Source organism: Typopeltis vanoorti, chromosome 9 (assembly GCF_054136105.1).
Source record: "Typopeltis vanoorti isolate ZY-2024b chromosome 9, IOZ_Tvanoo_1.0, whole genome shotgun sequence".
Classification (NCBI taxonomy): Eukaryota; Metazoa; Arthropoda; class Arachnida; order Uropygi; family Thelyphonidae; genus Typopeltis; species Typopeltis vanoorti.
In genome coordinates this window covers 84,489,221-84,510,553 of record NC_143557.1, presented here as the reverse complement: position 1 = coordinate 84,510,553, position 21,333 = coordinate 84,489,221, and the positions used below count along the sequence as shown (strand labels likewise).

General features: G+C 35.7%; 1 protein-coding gene across 1 annotated transcript in view; it reads right to left on the bottom strand.

The window, feature by feature from the left end:
• Nucleotides 1-21,333, bottom strand: part of vir (VIR_N domain-containing protein) — a 630,458-nt gene that overhangs the window by 560,667 nt on the left and 48,458 nt on the right. The window contains exon 4 of the mRNA XM_090397685.1: nt 17,839-17,887. Within this exon, the coding sequence (XP_090253811.1) occupies nt 17,839-17,887 (49 nt within the window). The remainder of the gene's footprint in view (nt 1-17,838; nt 17,888-21,333) is intronic.

Here is a 21,333-nt window from a genome sequence, read left to right as displayed (position 1 = left end):
AATGAATTTCTTGAGTTTTTGAGGGACAACTACCTTATGCAATATGTAACAGAGGGTACATACAGATCAAGGGTCTTGGATTTGATTATCTCAACACAGGATGCTATTGTAAATGAGGTACTTAATCACCCTCCAGTTGGTGAGGGGTGACCATGAGGTGATTATATGGATGATGGCTAGTCATACGAGGACTTCTGTAAGAATGATTAAGGAAAGATAATACTGGGTAGAAAGAATGGTAGAATGATAACCACTGAGAAGGATATAGTAGAAATGTCAAACGAGCAGTTCATAAAGGTATTTAATCCTCATGAAAGTAACATCACGCAGGACTTGATAGTAGTGGGAAGCATGGGGGGGGGAACCTCTGATGGTGAGTGGGCAGTAAATAAAGCTGTAGGAATTGATGGTATATCACTGCATGTCATGAGGGAATGTTTCATGGAATTAATATTAACTTGAGTCTTAGACTTGCCCAAGTTGCAAATGAGTGGAAAGAGAGCAAAATTGTTCATGTTGGAGGTTTAATGGAATATTATCAGCATTGAGAAAGGATAAGACTAGAGCACACCACCTAGTCCTATCTAGGTGGTGCGCCCTCTATGGGCATTTGAAGGTGGCCTGGAATGTAAAGAGGGATCTCTGTTAATTAAGCTTTCCCAAATTTTGGGAAGTTTTATGCAGCCATATTTGTTTAAATTACGTTGATTCCTGAGTGCAGGTGCAGATTCAAAAAAACAGTCTTTCTTTTTTGAATTTACTATGGTGGAGCATGGTGATTTTTTTTCCAGGAGATCCCGTAGGTTGTATCCAAAACATGGTCTGCAAGGCCAGATTGACCATAATCATGATTGCAGATGTGTTCTAACTGGATAGCTGCTGATCTGACTGTCTGTCCAAAGTAAGCCAGCTTACAGGAACTCTATATATACTCCAGGCATTGAGAGAGGAGGGAGCTGATCTTTGGTGGAATAGATAAGGGTAGTAAGTTTATGGTGAGACTTAAATGCTATGTGGAGGTTGTACTTTAAGGACCTAGTTATTTTTTCTAATGTGCCATGGATGTAATGTTTGGTAGAACGGATAAGGGTAGTAAGTTTACGTAAACTTACTACCCTTATCTGATCTACCAAAGATCAGCTCCCTCCTCTCTCTCAGTGCCTGGTGTATATAGAGTACCTTGTTCCTGTAAGCTGGCTTACTTCAGACAGACAGACAGCAGATCAGCAGCCATCTGGTTAGAAGAACACATGTCATACATCTGCAATCACGATTATGGTAAATCTAGTCTTGCAAATCATGTTCTGGATACTACACACAGGATCTCCTGAAAAAAAACAACAATGCACTACCATTGTAAATTTAAAAAAAAAAAAAAAAAAAAAAAAAAAAAAAAAAAAAAAAAAAAAAAAAAACTGATTTTTAAATCTGCATCTGCACTCATGAATCAACCTAATTTAAACAAATATGGCTACATAAAACTTCCCAAAATTTGGGAAACGCTAATTATCAAAGATCCTTCTTTATATCCTGGCCACCTGCAAACGCCCATAGAGTGTGCACTACCATAGGACTTTAGTTTCACTCACTTGTTTTACTTATCATTGTATTGTATTTGTGTGTGTTGTTATAAAAAGTTATTTGTAATCCTTGAAGATGTCTTTGTGACTGAGATGAAATATTGGAAGCATTAAAATTAGTTTTAATCCTTTCTCAGTGCTGATAATATTCCATTAAGCCTCCGACATGAATTCTTCACAACACTTAAGCCTCAACAAAGGGATTCTAATCGAACAAAGTTCTTCTGCTTCATAAAGGGTATGATAAGACTAAGGCGTTGAATTACAGACCAATCTGTATGTTTGGAGTTGCGGTAAAGGTGTTAGAGAGGCAAGTGAGAACCGGGATTCAGAACTGGGTCGATGACGACAACATTCTCTTTGGTGGACAGCATGAGTCTGCTAAAAGAAGGTTGTGTTTTAGTAATCTACTGACTTACTATAACAAGGTGACAAGTGCAATGAATAATGGGGAAGCATACACTGTGGTATATTTAGATTTTGCTAAAGCCTTTGATAAATTGCCACATGACAAGCTGGTAATTAAACTGGAACAGACAGGTTTGGATAGACGTTTGGTGCACTGGATGGGAGATTGGCTGTCTCAGCAAATAATATCATAGAAGACGAAAGCCACTAGTGGTATGCTCCAAGGGTCTTTTGAGACTGCTGCTGTTTAATTGGTAAGTAAATGAACCTGGGAAAGGCTTGAAAAGTGATATATAGTTATTTGCAGATGATGGAAAGTTAGGAAGAACTACATGGAGTATAATAGTTGTTGTAGCAATTCAAGGAGGATTTGAAGCAAATGAATGGGCTACACTCAACATAGCAAAGTTAAGATTTCAAAGTTTGCAAAGCACAGATGGTATGGTTGGACTTGATATGTTGGGGACATTTTTGTTAAAACTGTAAGGAAAACACAGTGCGTAGCAATGATGCAAAATACACTGACATGGGAGTAAGGATGTTATAATTCCTTTGTATAAGGCTTTGATCAGACCACCTATGGATTATTGTATGCATATTTAGTCATCAGATTTTCAAAAGGATGAAGAGTTGTTGGAACAAATTCACAGATGATTGACTAAATTGGTTTCTGATCTCTAGAATGTAGAGCATGAAGGCGGACTGAGGGAATGCAAATTGCAGAGTTTAGTGGATAGACGGTGTGGGGGACATGCTTGAGCCATATAAGTTGTAGAGGATTATTCCCAGATTTATGCAGATCAATCAGATATTTTATAGAATGGGTGGAGACAGGGGAAGAACAAGAGGCCATCCTTGGAACCTGTATAAGGAGAGTGTGTGAGCAATCATCATCATCATCAAATTCCTGACATGTACCCTCAAAGGGTGTACAGGATATAATAGTACTACATGAAAAATTTACATCATTACTAACTTCCTATCTACAATTTTCCTCCAAATCAGTCTGTTACTTGTCAAGACTCCAACATTATCAGATCTTATATTTCTAACGTCTAAGGCACTTTGTACCGTATCAATCCACCTATATCTTGGTCTTTCTCTGAGTCGTTTTTCAGCCAACCTGACAGAGAATACTTGTTTTGCTAATCTTTCCTCGCCCATTCTGTTTAAGTGACCATATCACCTGAGATTAGCTCTGCTAACGCATTCCTGGATGCTGACACTGTCAAGTGATTTTCTAATATCCTCATTTTTAATATGATATTGCCATTGATGCCATCTGTTCATGCCTCTCATATCTGCAGTCTCTAGTCTTTGGTCAAGTGTTTTACTTCTGACCCAGCTCTCAGATCCATAAGTTAAAACTGGTTTGAACACTGTCTTGTATACAGCTAATTTAGTGTTCCCACTAATTTCTCTGTTATTCCATATGAATTTATTCAATTGACTTCCCACCATACCAGCTTTGCTGATTCTGTTGTCTATTTCCAATTTTAATTTTAATTTTAATTTACAATCGTCACTAAAAATCTTGCCTAAATAGCTGAAATGTTTTACTTGTTACACAGATTCCTCATTCAAAACAAAGTTGACATTTTCAACAATTCTACCTATTTTCATTGTCTTTGTCTTTTTAATGCTGAACTTCATACCATATCTATTACAACAGTTATTCAATTTAGTCAGGGAATCTTGCAGACTTGTAGCGAATTTATTGATAAGTATAACATCGTCCGCATAAAGCAAAGAGCTGACATTAACATCTCCAATTCTGATATCATGTTTAATACTACTTTCTTTCATAATGTGATCCATATAGATAATGAATAACAGTGGGGATAATGTGCATCCTTGTCTCACACCAGATTTGACATTAAACCATCTTCCTGTACTTCCTTCAATTCTAATTGCTGACTTACAACTCAAATAAAGACTAAGTATCGCTTGATATAATGCCCCATTGACACCATATAACTGTAGCAGATTGAATAGCTTCTCTCTTGGCACCTTGTCATATGCCTTTTCCAAATCGACAAAACTTAAATACAGATCTTTGGTATATTCCCATGATTTCTCAACTATTTTTCGTAAAATGAAAATCTGATCTTGACAGCCTCTATTTGACCTGAATCCAGCTTGTTCTTCACCAAGCTTTTCTTCCACAATTTTTCTCAACCGTTTCTCAAGTATACTTGCATAGATCTTGCCAGGAACACTCAGTAGGGAAATACCTCTGTAATTCTCACATTCAGTTTTATTTCCCTTTTCATATATGAGTACTATGAGAGCTCGACTGCAATCATCGGGAATTCGTCCCTCTGTCCAGGCTTTCTGAACTATGCAGTGCAGCCACTGTAAGACTTTTATACCACCATACTTCAGCATTTCTGGTCGAATATCATCTACTCCTGCTGCCTTTCCACATTTCAAGCCTTTGATGGCTTTTCTACTTCAATTATGGATATGTTTTACTGACTGTATGCCTGTTGAGTGTTTCTTACCACTGTGCTATTACTGCTTGTTTCATTTAGCAATTTTTCAAAATAATTACTCCATACTTCAAGGATATCTTTTTCTCTCATTTTTAAGTCACCTTTATCATCTCTAACTCCTTTTACATCACTCTTTCCTCCATTTCTAAGCTTCTTCAACAACCTCCAGAATATCTTACCACCTTCTTGATATTTATTTTCTATGTTCTTGCCAAAGTCCTCCCATGACTTTGTTTAGCTAGTTTTACAGAGTGTTTAGGTTTCTTACATTTGTCTCTGTATTCTCTAAGAGCACAAGCTGACTTATATGCCAAGAACATTTGATATGCTTTCTTCCTTTCCATCACTGCCTCTTTAACTTCCTGTGTCCACCATGGAGTTCTAATTTTTCTATCCTTGCAGACTACCTCACCACATGCCTCTCTGGCTGAATCAATCAGGGTTTTCTTCACGGCTTGTCACTGAATCTCCAAGGTTTGGTTCTTGTTCTCAAACTCTGAATCTCCAAGGTTTGGTTCTTGTTCTCAAACTCTTTCATTTTTTCTTCAATAATCTTTGTGTATTTTAGTCAACGGTTCACATCTGAGAGCTGCTCAACTTTTATTCGCTTTAAAACTTTCTTACATGTTATTCTTTTCAATATGAAATTCAATTTTATCCTGTTCCAGACTAAATAGTGATCACTACCAATTTCAAATCCTCTGTACACTCTGGTGTCCTGCACCAGGGAGAAAACATCACTATCAACAATAACATAGTCAATGAGACTTTTCTTATTCCTTGCCTCTTCTCTCCATGTGAATTTGTCCACATTTTTATGTTGGAACATGGTGTTAGTAATAACCAGTCCATGTCCTGAGCAGAAATCCAACAGATACTTTTAGACTATCCGCTATTTTTTAAGATCTCCGAAAGACAGTAATGCCTTCTTCAAATATGCCAGTGTCTATAACATCCCTTGTTCATGTGGATTAAATTACATTGGTCAGACCTCAAGAAGTTTGGACATTGGAAAAAAAGATCATAGGAGACGTAAACAATAACAGAGAAGATAATTCTGGGTTACCCCCTTCATTTCTCTAGGACAAACCATACCATCTAATTTGGACAAAAGCTGCATGCCATGTTTCGAGGAAGATTTCCACTCCCAATATATAAAAGAAGCCATAACAGTCATCTGTTCTAAACACAACCTCAATACAAACCAAGGATTAATTCTAGCTGATATTTGGAAGACCCTCATAAGATCATTGAGCACAGCAGAGTTAAATTTCGCTGCTAATTACAGAATGTTCCTGCATAACAACAGTTGACATCATACACTCTACATGCATTTAATGTATGCTTTCTTCTGTATTTGTAAAAAATACAATTGTTATTAGGTTCATTGCTTCATGAACAGTTTAAGCATTTAAATCGTTTTGTATCTCTTTTATTCACCCTGAAGATGCCAAACAGCTAAGTTGGCGAAACTTGTTGGTATTTCTTACGTTGTATCAAATAAAATCCTTCGGCCAATAAAATCCAGTTTATGTCAATTTTCATACGTTTGATGGTCAAAAATAACATAGAATCATCAAAACCACATGAATTTTTACTCAGGGCCATGCTTGAAACTGACATTGAGGTGCTTAAACTTTACTTTTTTTGTGTCCTTGTATGGCAATTGACCATTTTCCTATAATCTAAGGTGATTAATAAATAATATATAAATATAAATACGCAGGAACAAGATTCAAAGAAAGACTTATTATTTTTTTTTAAATAAAATTTACTCAACTGGTATCCCCCCCCAATAGAACGGAAAAAAGCAATTGTGATTCCTATCCTTATAAAAGGTAATAGAGATGACCCTAAAAACTATAGAGGTATCAGTATATTAAATTCTTGTTACAAAATATATAGCAGAATCTTAAATAACAAACTAATGAAATATTCCGAAAACTTTATTCTAGAGGTACAGAATGGATTTAGAAAAGGACGATCATGTATAGACCCAGCCTTTTGCCTAAAATTAATAATAGAGAAAAGAAGAGAATATAATTTAGAAACACATATTGCATTTATTGACTTTGAAAAAGCATTTGACAAAGTTAAAAGAAACACATTATTTAACATATTAAAAGAAAGACAAATATCAAATAATATCCTAAAAGCTATCACAAGTATATATGAAAATAATCAAATACAAATAAGATTAAACCACGAGCTATCATATACAAGAGAGATAAACCAAGGGATCCGACAGGGATGTTCCCTCTCAGTAACTCTTTTTAATATCTACTTAAATGAAATAATAATAAAATGGAGTAAAAATTTACATCAAGGAATTAAACTTTCACCTACAGTCAACTTAAACACTCTCCTCTTTGTAGACGACCAAATAATAATTATAAATTCTGAAGATAACTTACAGAAAGCTATTTTTAATCTAAATGAGATATCCAAAGATTATGGTATGATAATATCAACGGAAAAATCAAAAACTATGGCCTTTAAAGGACAAGATCCAGTAAGAACTAAAATAGTAATAGATAACAAGATCTTAGAACAGGTGAATTCATTTAACTACCTAGGATGTATGATCACATATGAAAATGAAAAAGATATAAATGTAAAAATTGCAAAATATTTAAAAATAACAGGTGTAATTAACTCTATATTTAAACCAAACCTAGTTCAAAAACAAACCAGGCTAAAAGTATACAATACATTAGCCCTACCGGTCTTAATGTATGGAAGCGAAATCTGGACAATAAAACAAAAAGACAAACAAAGATCAACAACAGCAGAAATGAAGTTTATGAGAAAAACTGCAAAGTATACCCTATTTGATCACAAAAGAAATGAAGATATTATGAAAGAATTAAACCAAGAACCAGTAATAGAAAAAAATTAAAAAATATAAACATAAATGGATGGAACACGTTCAAAGAATGAAAACAGAAAGATTACCAAAACAAGCCTTAAAGTACAAGCCATTAGGAAAAAGAAAACCAGGATGTCCTCTTAAACGATTCAACGATGACTTCTAAGGCTAGAACAGACCATGCTAGGCCTAAATCCTTGATACGTATGATGATGATTAATAAATAACAGAAGAGTTCAACTCTGAAAACTCTACTGATCAAGACTAGTATTTTTTTTAATAATTACTAGTCTTGTCACTCTTTTTAGTTAGAGTTGAATATATATCTTCAGAATGACTGATTTTTATCATCAGAATATTCATCCATTATACTTAGAATGAAATTCATCTGGAAAAAAGTTAATATGTATGTGCAGCTAACAAAATTTTTATACAAATAAAAAGTGGATGTACTACTTTTATATATACCTCAACTGCCTTGATTCCAGCTTTAGGATCAAATGAACAGCTATCCCCCTATCCTGGTTTAAGATAAACGTTGCTATAAATAATAGTATTTAATAAACATGTATGGGTAATAGTTGGAAAGGAGAAACTTGTTTACATGATTTAAAAACCTGTTACTGTATTCTTTGGGAAACACATAAGGGGAAAGACTGTTCCACAAATACAGCAGTAGCAGGGATGAAGGAAGAGGAAAAGAAACTTGTTTAATGAGTTTCGAGGTGTACTGTGAAGAAATGTTAGGTGGCAGCTGAATGTCTTCTAACAAACTTAGTAATGAGTGGGGGAATTATTGATGCTATTTTAGCTGAACATTTGCAATGAAAATATTTATAAAATACACATATTGCCAAGGGATGCTTCAAGGTCAAAGCTGTATAACTGAGAGAAGACCTCCATATAGCCTTTAAAGGAATGCAGAGAACCGACCAGGGCTTCTGACTTAATGTCCAATCCTCACCTTCTCATGCTGCACCCTGTTATATCTCTACCTGGATACTGAACGAACGAGGATGGGCTGGAAATATGGGATTTAGCCGACCAAATTGTATACTTATTGGCTTAAACCAAAATACAAAATAATGGTACAAAATGAAAAATTTCATGCTGGCTGGAGCATTGCCTGGTTAAACAAGGCCCCTCGTCGTTTTCACCAAGGAACCAGGGTGAACAGCCAAAAGTCAGCTACTGGAACAAATCCTAAAACATAATCTAACTCCATATCACCAGAATTGAAAATTAGTACTATCAACATAAGAAGCCTGAATGCCAAAAAATGGAGCTAGCTGAGGAATTAGATAAGTACCAGATCGACATAATAGGGGTGACTGAAACAAAAAAGACCAAAACTGATGAGATCTTTCTGAGCAATAAATACAAAATGTTATATTCAGGCAATAACAATCAAGGAAAAGAAGGAGTAGCCATAGTATTCAACACAAAATACGAGGCTAATCTTCTTGAATGGCAGTCAGTCTCAAGTAGAGTAATGTGGGCAAATATCAGAATGGGGAACTGGACAATGAGACTTATTTGTGCCTATGGTCCCACAGAAGGTTCTACTAAGGTAGAAGTGGAGGAATTTTTTGAGGCTTTAGAAAAAGCAACTGACACAATGAAAAAGGAAAAGTTGGTCCTTGTTGGGGATCTAAATAGTAGAGTAGGAAATGATTGCGAGACATACAAAAATATTTTGGGAAAATTTGGAGAAAAGAGCAAAGCTAATAATAATGGCAAATATCTGTTGGATTTCTGCTCAGGACATGGACTGGTTATTACTAACACCATGTTCCAACATAAAAATGTGCACAAATTCACATGGAGAGAAGAGGCTAGGAATAAGAAAAGTCTCATTGACTATGTTATTGTTGATAGTGATGTTTTCTCCCTGGTGCAGGACACCAGAGTGTACAGAGGATTTGAAATTGGAAGTGATCACTATTTAGTCTTGAGCAGGATAAAATTGAATTTCATATTGAAAAGAATAACATGTAAGAAAGTTTTAAAGCGAATAAAAGTTGAGCAGCTCTCAGATGTAAACTGTAGACTAAAATACAGAAATATTATTGAAAAGAAAATGAAAGAGTTTGAGAACAGGAATCAAACCTTGGAGATTCAGTGGCAAACTCTGAAAGAAACATTGATTGATTCTGCCAGAGAGGCATGTGGTGAGGTTGTGTGCAAGGATAGAAAAATCAGAACTGCATGGTGGACACCATGCAGTTCTGATTTTTTGCTGAATGCCAAAAATTTGGCATTGCATTCAGCAATGCTGAATGCAATGCTGAATGCCAAAAAATGGAGCTAGCTGAGGAATTAGATAAGTACCATATCGACATAATAGGGATGACTAAAACAAAAAAGACAAAAACTGATGAGATCTTTCTGAGCAATAAATACAAAATGTTATATTCAGGCAATAACAATCAAGGAAAAGAAGGAGTAGCCATAGTATTCAACACAAAATACGAGGCTAATCTTCTTGAATGGCAGTCAGTCTCAAGTAGAGTGATGTGGGCAAATATCAGAATGGGGAACTGGACAATGAGACTTATTTGTGCCTATGGTCCCACAGAAGGTTCTACTAAGGTAGAAGTGGAGAAATTTTTTGAGGATTTAGAGAAAGCAACTGGCACAATGAAAAAGTTGGTCCTTGTTGGGGATCTAAATAGCAGAGTAGGAAATGATTGTCAGACATACAAAAATATATTGGAAAAATTTGGAGAAAAGAGCAAAGCTAATAATAATGGCAAATACCTGTTGGATTTCTCCTCAGGACATGGACTGATTATTACTAACATCATGTTCCAACATAAAAATGTACACAAATTCACATACAGAGAAGAGGCAAGAAAAGTCTCATTGACTGTTATTGTTGATAGTGATGTTTCCCCACTGGTGCAGGACACCAAAGTGTACAGAGGATTTGAAATTGGAAGTGATCACTATTTAGTCTTGAGCAGGATAAAATTGAATTTCATATTGAAAAGAATAAAATGTAAAAAAGTTTTAAAGCTAATAAAAGTTAAGCAACTTTCAGATGTGAACTGTAGACTAAAATACACCAAGATTATTGAAGAAAAAAATTAAAGAGCTTGAGAACAGGAACCAAACTTGGAGATTCATGGCAAGCCTTGAAGAAAACCTTGATTGATTCAGCCAGAGAGGCATGTGGTGAGGTTGTCTGCAAGGATAGAAAAATCAGAACTGCATGGTGGACACAGGAAGTTAAAGAGGTAGTGAAGGAAAAGAAGAAAGCATATCAAAAGTTCCTGGCAAATAAGTCATCTTGTGCTCTTAGAGAATACAGAGACAAATGTAAGAAAGCCAAACACTGTATAAAACTAGCTAAACAAAAGTCATGGGTGGACTCTGGCAAGAACATAGAAAATAAATATCAAGAAGGTGGTAAGATATTCTGGAGGTTGTTGAAGAAGCTTAGGAATGGAGGAAAGAGTGCTGTAAAAGGCATTAGAGATGATAAAGGTGACATAAAAACAGGAGAAAATGATATCCTTAAAGAATGGAGTAATTACTTCGAGAAATTGCTAAATGAAACAAGCAGTGATAGCACAGTGGTAAAAAACACTCAACAGGCATACAGTCAAGAATACATATCCATAATTGATTTAGAAAAAGCCATCAAAGTCTTGAAATGTGGAAAGGCAGCAGGAGTAGATGATATTCGACCAGAAATGCTGAAGTATGGTGGTATAAAAATCTTGCAGTGGCTGCACTGCATAGTTCAGAAGGCCTGGACAGAGGGACGAATTCCCGATGATTGGAGTAGAGCTCTCATAGTACCCATATATAAAAAGAGAAATAAAACTAAATGTGAGAATTACAGAGGTATTTCCATATTGAGTGTTCCTCATAAGATATATACAAGTATACTTGAGAAACAGTTGAGAAGAATTATGGAAGAAAAGCTCGGTGAAGAACAAGCTGGATTCAGGCCAAATAAAGGCTGCCAGGATCAGATCTTCACTTTATGACAAATAGACAAATAGTTGAGAGGTCATGTCAACTGTGTTGTGAAATGAGAACCTGTGGAACAAGTAAAACATTTCAGCTACTTAGGCACAATTTTTAGTGAAGATGGTAAATTAAATATGGAAATAGACAACAGAATCAATAAAGCTGGTGTGGTATGAAGTCAATTGAATAAATTCATATGGAATAAGAGAGAAATTATTTGGAACACTAAATTAGCTGTATACAAGACAGTGTTCAAACAGTTTTAACTTATGGATCTGAGAGCTGGGTCAGAAGTGACCAAAGACTAGAGACTGTAGATATGAGAATCCTGAGAAATATTAGAGGTACAAACAGATGGCATCAATGGCAATATCATATTAAAAATGAGGATATTAGAAAAGAACTTGACATTGTCAGCATCCAAGAATGCGTTAGCAGAGCTAATCTCAGGTGGTATGGTCACTTAAACAGAATGGGTGAAGAAAGATTAGCAAAACAAGTGTTCTCTGCCAGGTTGGCAGGAAAACGACCCAGAGGAATACCAAGATATAGGTGGATTGATATGGTACAAAGTGCCTTAGACAACAGAAATATAAGATCTGATAATCTTGGAGTCTTGAAAAGTAACAGACTGATCTGGAGGAAAATTGTAGATAGGAAGTTAGTAATGATGTAAATTTTTCATGTAGTACTATCATATCCTGTACACCCCTTGAGGGTACATGGCAGGAATTTGATGATGCCATATTGCCAAAACCAAACACCTGTGTAAAAGTTAAGGGAGTGAGCTGATAAGAGATGGGTTATTAATCAATCTGCCTTCCTCTGTACAGAGTCAAGCAAATCATAAATCCATCTCATCAATAGCTCGGTGGATTTATGATTTGTAAAAGGTTAATAGCTGTTCAGAGGTAAAGTAATATCTCGGGCATAAGAGAAATCTTAGATTTTTAGAAGCTGAGGATGCAAGAGAGGCTTGATGTCAAGGTGATTAAAAACAGAATTCCAACCTTTTTTTAGAAGTTGAGGATGCAATGGTTGTGATGTGTGTGTGTGTGTGTGTGTGTGTGTGTGTGTGTGTGTGTGTGTGTGTGTGTGTGTGTGTGTGTGTGTGTGTGTGTGTGTGTGTGCACGCACACGCAGGAGAGGCTTGATGTCAGGGTAATTCCAAACATAAAAATCTCATCTTGTCTGGAAATTTGTGTGTCAAAGATAATACAGGAAGAAAATGGTTCTTTTTTTTTTTTTTTTTTTTGGTGAGAAATAAAGCAAAACTGGGTTTTGTAAACATTGAAGTTGATGAGGTTATCTGAACCTCATAGTAGGATGGCTCAGAGATCAGAATTGAGGACAGTGATGGTTGATGTTCTGCAGGTTGAAGTGATTTGTGTAGAGTAAGATTTATCAAATGAAAGAGAGAAGTGCAATGTGCTATCATCTGCAAAACTGTGTATTAGGTTGGAGGTTAGTGAGAGAACAGAACCTTGTGGATCCCTGGCATTAGTTGAATGGCAAGAGGATAAAGAATTTGTGCCAGACCCGGTCAAAAGCTTTGGAGATATCAAGTGCAACCATTTGAGATTCACTAAACGTTCTCATAGCATTTGTTCAGAGATGAGTGATATATGTGAGTAAATCTCCTGTTGATTGGCAGCGAATCCATACTGGTGGTCATTTATTAGCTGGTTGCCTTCGAGGTAGTGTAGGAATTAGGAATTGATGGTTCTCTCCATTACTTTAGATAGAACTGAGGTGAGTGATAGGGTGGTAGTTTGATGGCAGTGATTTGTCACTCTTCTTGGAAAGAGATTGAACATAGCTTAATTTCCAGGCTGTAGGATAAATTAGAGTGGAGAGAGAGAGAGAGTATATACAGATGACATATGATAGGAGTCAGTTCTGGTGCATAAACCTTCAGGACAATTGGAGGAATGGCATCAGGACTAGGAGACTTTTTTGTATCTAATTTGGAGAATATTTTTCTGATTTCTTTCTGGCAAAATGATATGTATTGGGCATCTGAAATGGTTGGGTGGGGGGGGAGGCATTTACCATTAAGTTATGCATGCACTGGAGGCAAAGTGTGAAACCAGAAGATCGGCTTTTAATGTGGGTGATAATCCAATAGCACCATCTGGGTATGATGGAGGTTTGAGTAGTGTTGGGCAAAAGTTATGACCAATTGCCTTGGCCAAATGAAGAGAATGACCAGATGGTAATGGAAAATATAATGTATTTCAGGAGAATTCTCCACAGAAAAAAATGTGAAACTGAGAGGTTGAAGAAATGCCTGGTGGATGGTATAACACAGAAGCGAAAGAAGGGGGGGGGGGAGATGCAAGAGGTGAGAAAGCATAGTATGAAAGAAAAAAAGCATGAGAATAAGGATTGGATTTTGTACTGTGATTCACTGAAAAGAGGAGTGGTTGAAGAGAGTGTGATGAAATCATGTTATCCTGGTGCAAAGATTAAGGATGTTAGTGCTGCTATAAGATGCAGAGGGTGAAGGTGAAAGAGATGTTTATTTTGGCTGGTACAAAATAAACAAATAAATAAACAGTGCAAAATTTAACAGGTGACAAGTGTGGTATGTGAGAAGATATAAAAGAATTGTTAGTGCATGCGAAAAAGTTCGAAAGGAAAATCTGAGTCTGATGCCACAGCATGAGGCAAGCTGAGAGAGAGAGAGAGAGAGAAAGAGAGAATCATAATCAAGAATAAGTCACATTGGTTTATTTTGTTGCAAATGCTACATTAAAACATTACGAGAAAGAAAGAACACATAGGATATGTCAGAAATAACAGACAAGACATTTCAGGCCTTTCATGCCACTTTGCCTCTACTAACCATCACATTGAGTGGGATAAGAGCCTTATGCCATACATAGAAGATAACTACCATTCAAGAACCTTTAAAGAAGCAGCTACAGTCGCCCGTAAAACTGAAAACCTAAACAAGAATCAAGGTCTAATTTTACCAGAAATTTGGAAAACTTTTATCAGATCCTTAAACATCAAAGAAATGAACTTTCATAACAATTACGTCATGAGTCATCACGAATAACTCACGTTAACGAGACACGTACATTGTTACGCACAATACCAATTTTTTGTATGATTTAGAACCATCGGTTATAACCTAGTCTGTAACCTTCATTTTGTGCTTACTGATTTGTATTCCCTGAGGATGCCAATAGAAACAGATTGGCAAAACATGTAGGAGGATAAAAATAAAGCTACTTGATAAAGATTTTATAAAAAAGTGTAATAATCTTATAAAGCATTACCAATCGACCACCAGTAATACATAATGCTTATGTCATCAAGGTATCATCAAAAACAAGGCACTCAAATAGTAAAATTTAAAATCTCTCTCTAAAAGTTTTCATTTTTGTCATGTCTTACTATATAAATATATATTGCAATAGAATTTGAATATAGTCAGAGTGTAAACTGTGAAATACTATAAATTTATGATTAATTACACAAGAGTCCTGCATTAAGAAGACAAGTGTGCCATGACAGAAATTTGCATTACCAAGTGTGCTACAATCTAGAAAAGTTTGAGGGACAGTAGTTTTGTAAAGAGTAGATCATGCTTTAGTAATCTGCTTATTTTTTATAATAAGGTGTCAATGGAGTTAGATAAGGGAAATGGCTACCCAATGATAATTGAGTAGCCATTTCCCAAAGGCATTTGACAGGATTCCACATAGAACTCTGTTGCATAAATTGGAGCAAATAGGAATGGATGTGAATATGGTGATTATGGATTAAAAGGTGGCTGATGGATGGATATTAAAGAGTGGTTTATGGAGTTGAGTCTAGGAGAAGGCAGGTTCCCACTGGTGTACCACAAAGCTCAGTACTTGGTCCTCTGTTGTTTAATTTGTACATCAACGATATAGGAAAAATATTTTGAGTATGCTGAACTGGGAAGAGCAATGGTAAATGAAAGTGATGTAGATATGATATCCTGCAGGAAGACTTAAATAGACTAGCAGTAGGGGAAAAGATAAATGGTTGCCAGTTTAATGTGGTCAAGTGTAAGGTGATGCATTTTGGAAAGAAAAGATCATAAGCTGTGTACTATATTGATGGAAATGAACTGCAAAAAACAGATGAGGGCAGAGACTTGGGGGGGGGGGGGGTGCAGACATGGAGTTGAAATTTATAGGGCATATTGCAAAAGTAGCTAAAGCAACACATCAGATTACATGGTTGGTGAAGAACACAATCCCTTATGTAAGGCTTTAATAAGGCCACATCTGGACTACTGCACACAGATCTAGCAACACCAGGATTGTATGGGATGAAGAAGTGGTGTAGAGGATCCGGAGGTGAGCGACAAAGATTGTGGCAGGTCTATGAAATGTTCTCTATGAGAACAGATGTAGGCTTCAAAAAATAGCTGATAGTAGAAAAGAAGACATGATAGAAGCATATAAGTTATCAAAAGGGTTTTTATAGGACTGACAGTGAAGACTTTTTTCAGCATATGACAGGAAAGGAGAGAACAAGGGTTCAGCCACAGAAATTATGTGAGATTGTGGTTAGCAAGGGTTAGTTTTTTTTGCTTTCAGGGAGGTGAATAGGTGGAATGGAATGTGACAGGTGATTGCAAGTGCTTTGTTCAGTGCAAGATTTTAAGAATGGGTATGATAGGATTGTATGAATAATGGATCTACTGCAATGAGTCTTCTGACTCCATGAAGAAACCTTTATTATAATTATAATAATAACAACAACAACATAAAGCATTTCATATAAAATATTTTGATAATTTATATGCAGGGTTCAACAAATTATGCAAAATCCTACAAAAAAAATTTACTCTCCCAACAACTCCCTCACCTCAATTTTTTTTAATGATATGTCCCAATATATTAACAGGAGTTTCATAAAGTGGATAGTGATGCTGTATTGCTGTTTGGAAAACATTTTCTTTGCATGTCCCAAAAATTCAAGGAAAAGCCAATAAATAATGAAAATAGGAAAAAGAACAGTAAACTTTTTGTTACTATTAGAATGACCCTTTATATTATGCACAGTCTTTTGTGTTTTCTTAAAATTAAAAAAGAGTTTCTTTAGTTTATTAAATAAAAAAAATTTCTGCTTTGTCCAATCTGTAGCTACTCACTAGCTGGCAAAATCTACTCAATGCTTGCAAGTAAATGAGCATATTTTTCAAGCCTTATTTATAGCAAGTTCATGTCTGTGGATTACATTAGTATTAATAACCAAAAAGGCAACAAAATGAGAGAAGGAAATCTTGAGTCAAAACAAATCATAAAAAGGAGATTGCAGGTTGCATAATCTTTGGTATCATAATCTTCGATATCAGACCTGACAAAACACGGATTCTCTCTTCTGGTGGAAGGCATCATGCACAATGTATACTGTGGAAAGTTTACATGAGCTGTAGTTAATAGAGGATGGTAATTTAGGTTCAGTGATGAATAACAGATTGGATTTAGATGTCTGTAAATGTGGTGTACACACACCTGATGTTGGTATTAAGCTCCCAGATGTTAGTAATGTCTATATGGAAGCATTTTTTTTTTATGCAGGTATATAATTTTTATTGTTTTTCATCACTAAACCTAAATTACCATCTTCTATTAACTACAGCTCACCTAAACTTTCCACAGTATACATTGTCCACCAGAAGAGAGAACCTGGTTTTGTCAGGGTCTGATATCCCACACCAAAGATTATGCAACCTGGAATTAACTTTATATGATTTGCTTTGACTCACGATTTCCTCCTCTCATTTTGTTGCCTTTTTGGTTACTAATACTAATATAATCCACAGACTGAGTCTCCGTAGCTCAGTCAGTATAGACAAAGCCCTTTGGTTAGAAAGACTTGGGTTCAATTCCCATCAGTGACATGAGATACCTTTATCTAATCTTTATCGATGAAAGATAAGTTAGCCGATACAGAGGTAGGGTTTTTTTTTCACCCTAAAACTTGGGTTTTTCATCCACCAGAACATGGAAACCGGCCCCCGTTAACATACATGAATTACAGCCATGAATATGTCTAAGCCATATGCCGGTCTCGAGCCCAGATAAAATGGGAGGGAAGCAATGGTGAACTACCCTGTAAAAATCTCACCAGAAACACTTTGTGAGCAAGCCTACAAAGTCACCTACAAGAGTCAAAAACAACTGAAAGGGATAAACTACCACCACAATTCATAGACATGATGAACTTGCTTTACTTTAGATTTTTTTTTTTTTTTAAACTACAGGGATGCTGTAATTTTTATGTTATTAGAGTAGTGGAGAAACTTATAGAGTACGAGTATGCAATGAGGTGAAAGACCAGTTGACACACAACTCCCATGTATGGCCTCCACAGTACCTCCTTCAAGTTGCTACACTGCAGCTTCCTCCAAGCACAAACCTGGCAGAGTAAGTAAATTATAACAAAACTATTATATTCCTTTGCTAGTCTTTCAAAAAAAGTTAGTTTACTGAATCAACATAAAAACACTTACCTTGCTGTGAACAAGGAACTGTATATCCACATTTTGCTTGTATTCAAGGCTACAGATAAAAATGTAAGTAAAATTAAAAGGCTGAAAAACTGCTACTTTATTGTACACAGCAATGTCAAAAATGCTCATACATGTAAAATTATGAATTTAGATCTACATTCATATCACTAAAACTATGCTGCTCAAAAAACATTTCTAAATTCCAAAGGAAAATAATATTTAATTTTTCAAATTGGTACTTTAGTCAAAATTCAAAAAAAAGTTGGAGAAAAAAAAATTAACAATTTTAAGAAGCAAACCCATATCTTTTTCTCTTTGTTAAATGCTGAAAACCCACTGAACCTAAAGAGGCATCCTGTTTGAGCAGGTAATCTGGTAATGCAAAACATATGGCCGATTTACCGATATGTGTGTATGTGAGTTAATGTTTTACTTAGCTCCATGACAGTGACAGCTTAGATTTCATTCATAGATGTGAATGAAATCTAAGCATACTTTTAGTGTAGACAATTAAACATAACTGAATAAAGAAAAGAAGTCGTGAAAAGTGATAAGAAAGATTATAAAGAGATTCAAGGATTTACAATAGTTTTCTCATCATCCAATTATAGAATATCTGTGAAACTACTTTATGGTAATGGTCATATCTGCATTAATGCTGAATTAATGCAGCTGAGAAGGCCAAGCCAAGTGGAGTGTGGACTTCATTATGAGGAAAGTTTGACAGGAGAAAACCGATATTTAAAGAAAGAATATCAAAAAGTTCCGAATGATTTGTAGCATTAGGAGTGATACAACAAATGAATGATAGACTAAGGTAGAGATTTTTAGCAAAAGTTCAAAAAAGAGGAATTTCCCTGTTGGAGACACTCTCTAAAATGGTATATAAGAGTGGAAATATGCTCAAATTATCTACATGCAGTACAGTCTAGTGAGTAACTGACCCCCCCCCCTTCCTAGAGGCCTCTAGAAGAGACCTCAAGGGTGGGGGGGAGAGAATTACAGGGAGGCTACATACCACCCACAGAAACTGTCATACCTTTTCTTGAATTCATACCACTACCTGTACTTAATCTTACTACCTCCACAAACAAGCTATTCCAATCAGTATGAGAGAAAAATTAAAGAAAACTAGCTTTTAGTCCTTTCTTGACTGCATTAATCCTAAATTTCTGTGAATGGCCATTGTCCTCCCCATCACTTTCCATAAAATGAAAAATTCCATTTACTGGTGTATATAAACTTTTAGACATTTATAGGTCTCTATCATATCACCACTCTTTTTTCTGTTTGCATCTGCAGTTCACACATTCTTCTTGCACAACAGTCCAGGTAAGTCATATCAAGACCTTGTAAAGAGGAAAAATTACTTCCTTATCTTTGCATGTCAATATTCATTTTGGTATTGCAATAATCCTCTAAGTTGTTCCTGCAATCTTTGCTACATGGCCCTGAACTTCAACCTCATATCTACTAAAACTCAAAGATCTCTAGCCTGCTCAGTTTCTTCTAACATTTCTGCCATTATAATATAATAATGGGTATCTCAACACACCAAAGTGCATAAATTTACATTTATTAACACTGAGGTGACAACCATTTTCACATGGCCACAACTCCAGCCTGTTCAAATCATTCTGAAAGTGCTACCCTGTTTGTCTTTGAATGATCAGCAAACAGTATGTCTCCTGTCAAATCTTTTCCAATGTCATTAATGTAAAGAATGAACAACAATGGGCCAAGGACCTAGATTATACACTGTTTACCTTAAATCTTGCAGGTTTGCATCCCCATACAACGCTTTTTTGATATCTGTCAGTCAGCCATGCTCTTATCCAAACTAGTAATTCATAATTCAATCCCATATCCTATAACTTAGGAAACAGCCTTCCATTCTGTATCCTGTCAAAAGCCCTAACAAAGACCAAAAGTATCATGGTGTATCCATTCTTCTCTCAACTGTAAAATAATTAAGAAATGTAATCTAATTACTCAAATGTGACCTTCTCTTAGTAAACTCATGCAGTTGATTAGAAAGTAAGATTCTCTGTCAACCCATTTCTGTATACAAACCCTTACCAACTTTTCCAAAATCTTCACAGATACTGATAAATCAATGGTTAGACACATCCATCTTTGAACCAATCTTGTGCAATTGGATTATTATGCATTCTTTCCACTCTTTTAGAATGGTATCTAATCTAGAAACTTGATACCATTAGCATTTAAGAATGTTTAAGCAAAGTAAATTCCCTTTCCCAAATGCATAAATCAAGCAGGTAGAGATGTTGAGGCATTTGCTATCACCAATGATCATACACAAATTCTTCAAATGACTACCAGAATACCAGATAATCCTACCCACTCTCTAAATGCTCTAAATTGCTTTCTGCCTGGTGACCTATTTAAATATAGCATGAATGTTTTTTTGTCCTCTAGCCAATTCAGATGATAATTTAGTACTGATTTCTTCTCCTATGGAGTAACACTCACAAAGTCATCCAGTCATTAAAGTCTGGTAATGCCAAGTGAGTTGAATTAGGACCTAGAATACACACTGGTTACTTGCTGGAGATGAATCTTCAATCTTCTGAGATTTGCAGTTAATGTATCACTGAAGCAATTACTATTGGTATGAAAACATTCATTCCTGATTCAACTTTACTGTTTTTTTATCCAAGACATGATTCTTCTCCCAAGGCTGCACAAAAGAAATGGGAATATTGAAGTTGTATTTCTTCAAAATCTTTTCTGTTACCAAAGCAACAACTACAAGCAAGCAATTAGCACATCTCCACTGTAACAGCTAAAAGCAGGAAACTTGCATCATGTCATTTGAATCATGGTTTTCTGGTCTCTTGCCAGTTCTTGGCCATAACTTTTGTCCAGCTATGTTTCCACTTGTTTTGCACTTGGATGGCTCTATTGCATCATTTCTCAAAGAAATTAATCTCCTAGCTTCTTACTTTCCTCCATCTCTTGCATAAATGATTTTGGTAAATATCTTCCTACCATTCCAAACAAATATTCAATACCCTCTTTGATTTTTCATCAGTAAGAGATCAGAAAAATCTTGTCTAAAATGAATATTAAAAATTTTCTTAGTCCTGGTGGCATTTCTCCAATTATACTGCTGAAGGTCAGTGGTTCACAGATGACTCCTGTGCTATTTTGCGTTTTTATTTTCTTCTGTTCCACTGATATCTATCCTGCAGCCTGGGAATTAGTCCATATTCAACCCACTGCTAAGAAGAACAATAAATTATCATCAACATCATCAATTTCCTGCCATGTACCCTCAAGGGGTGTACAGGATATGATAGTACTACATGAAAAATTTGCATCATTACTAACTTCCTATCTACAATTTCCTCCAAATCAGTCTGTTACTTGTCAAGACTCCAACATTATCAGATCTTATAGTTCTATCATCTAAGGCACTTTGTACAGTATCACCACCTATATCTTGGTCTTCCTCTGGGTCGTTTTTCTGCC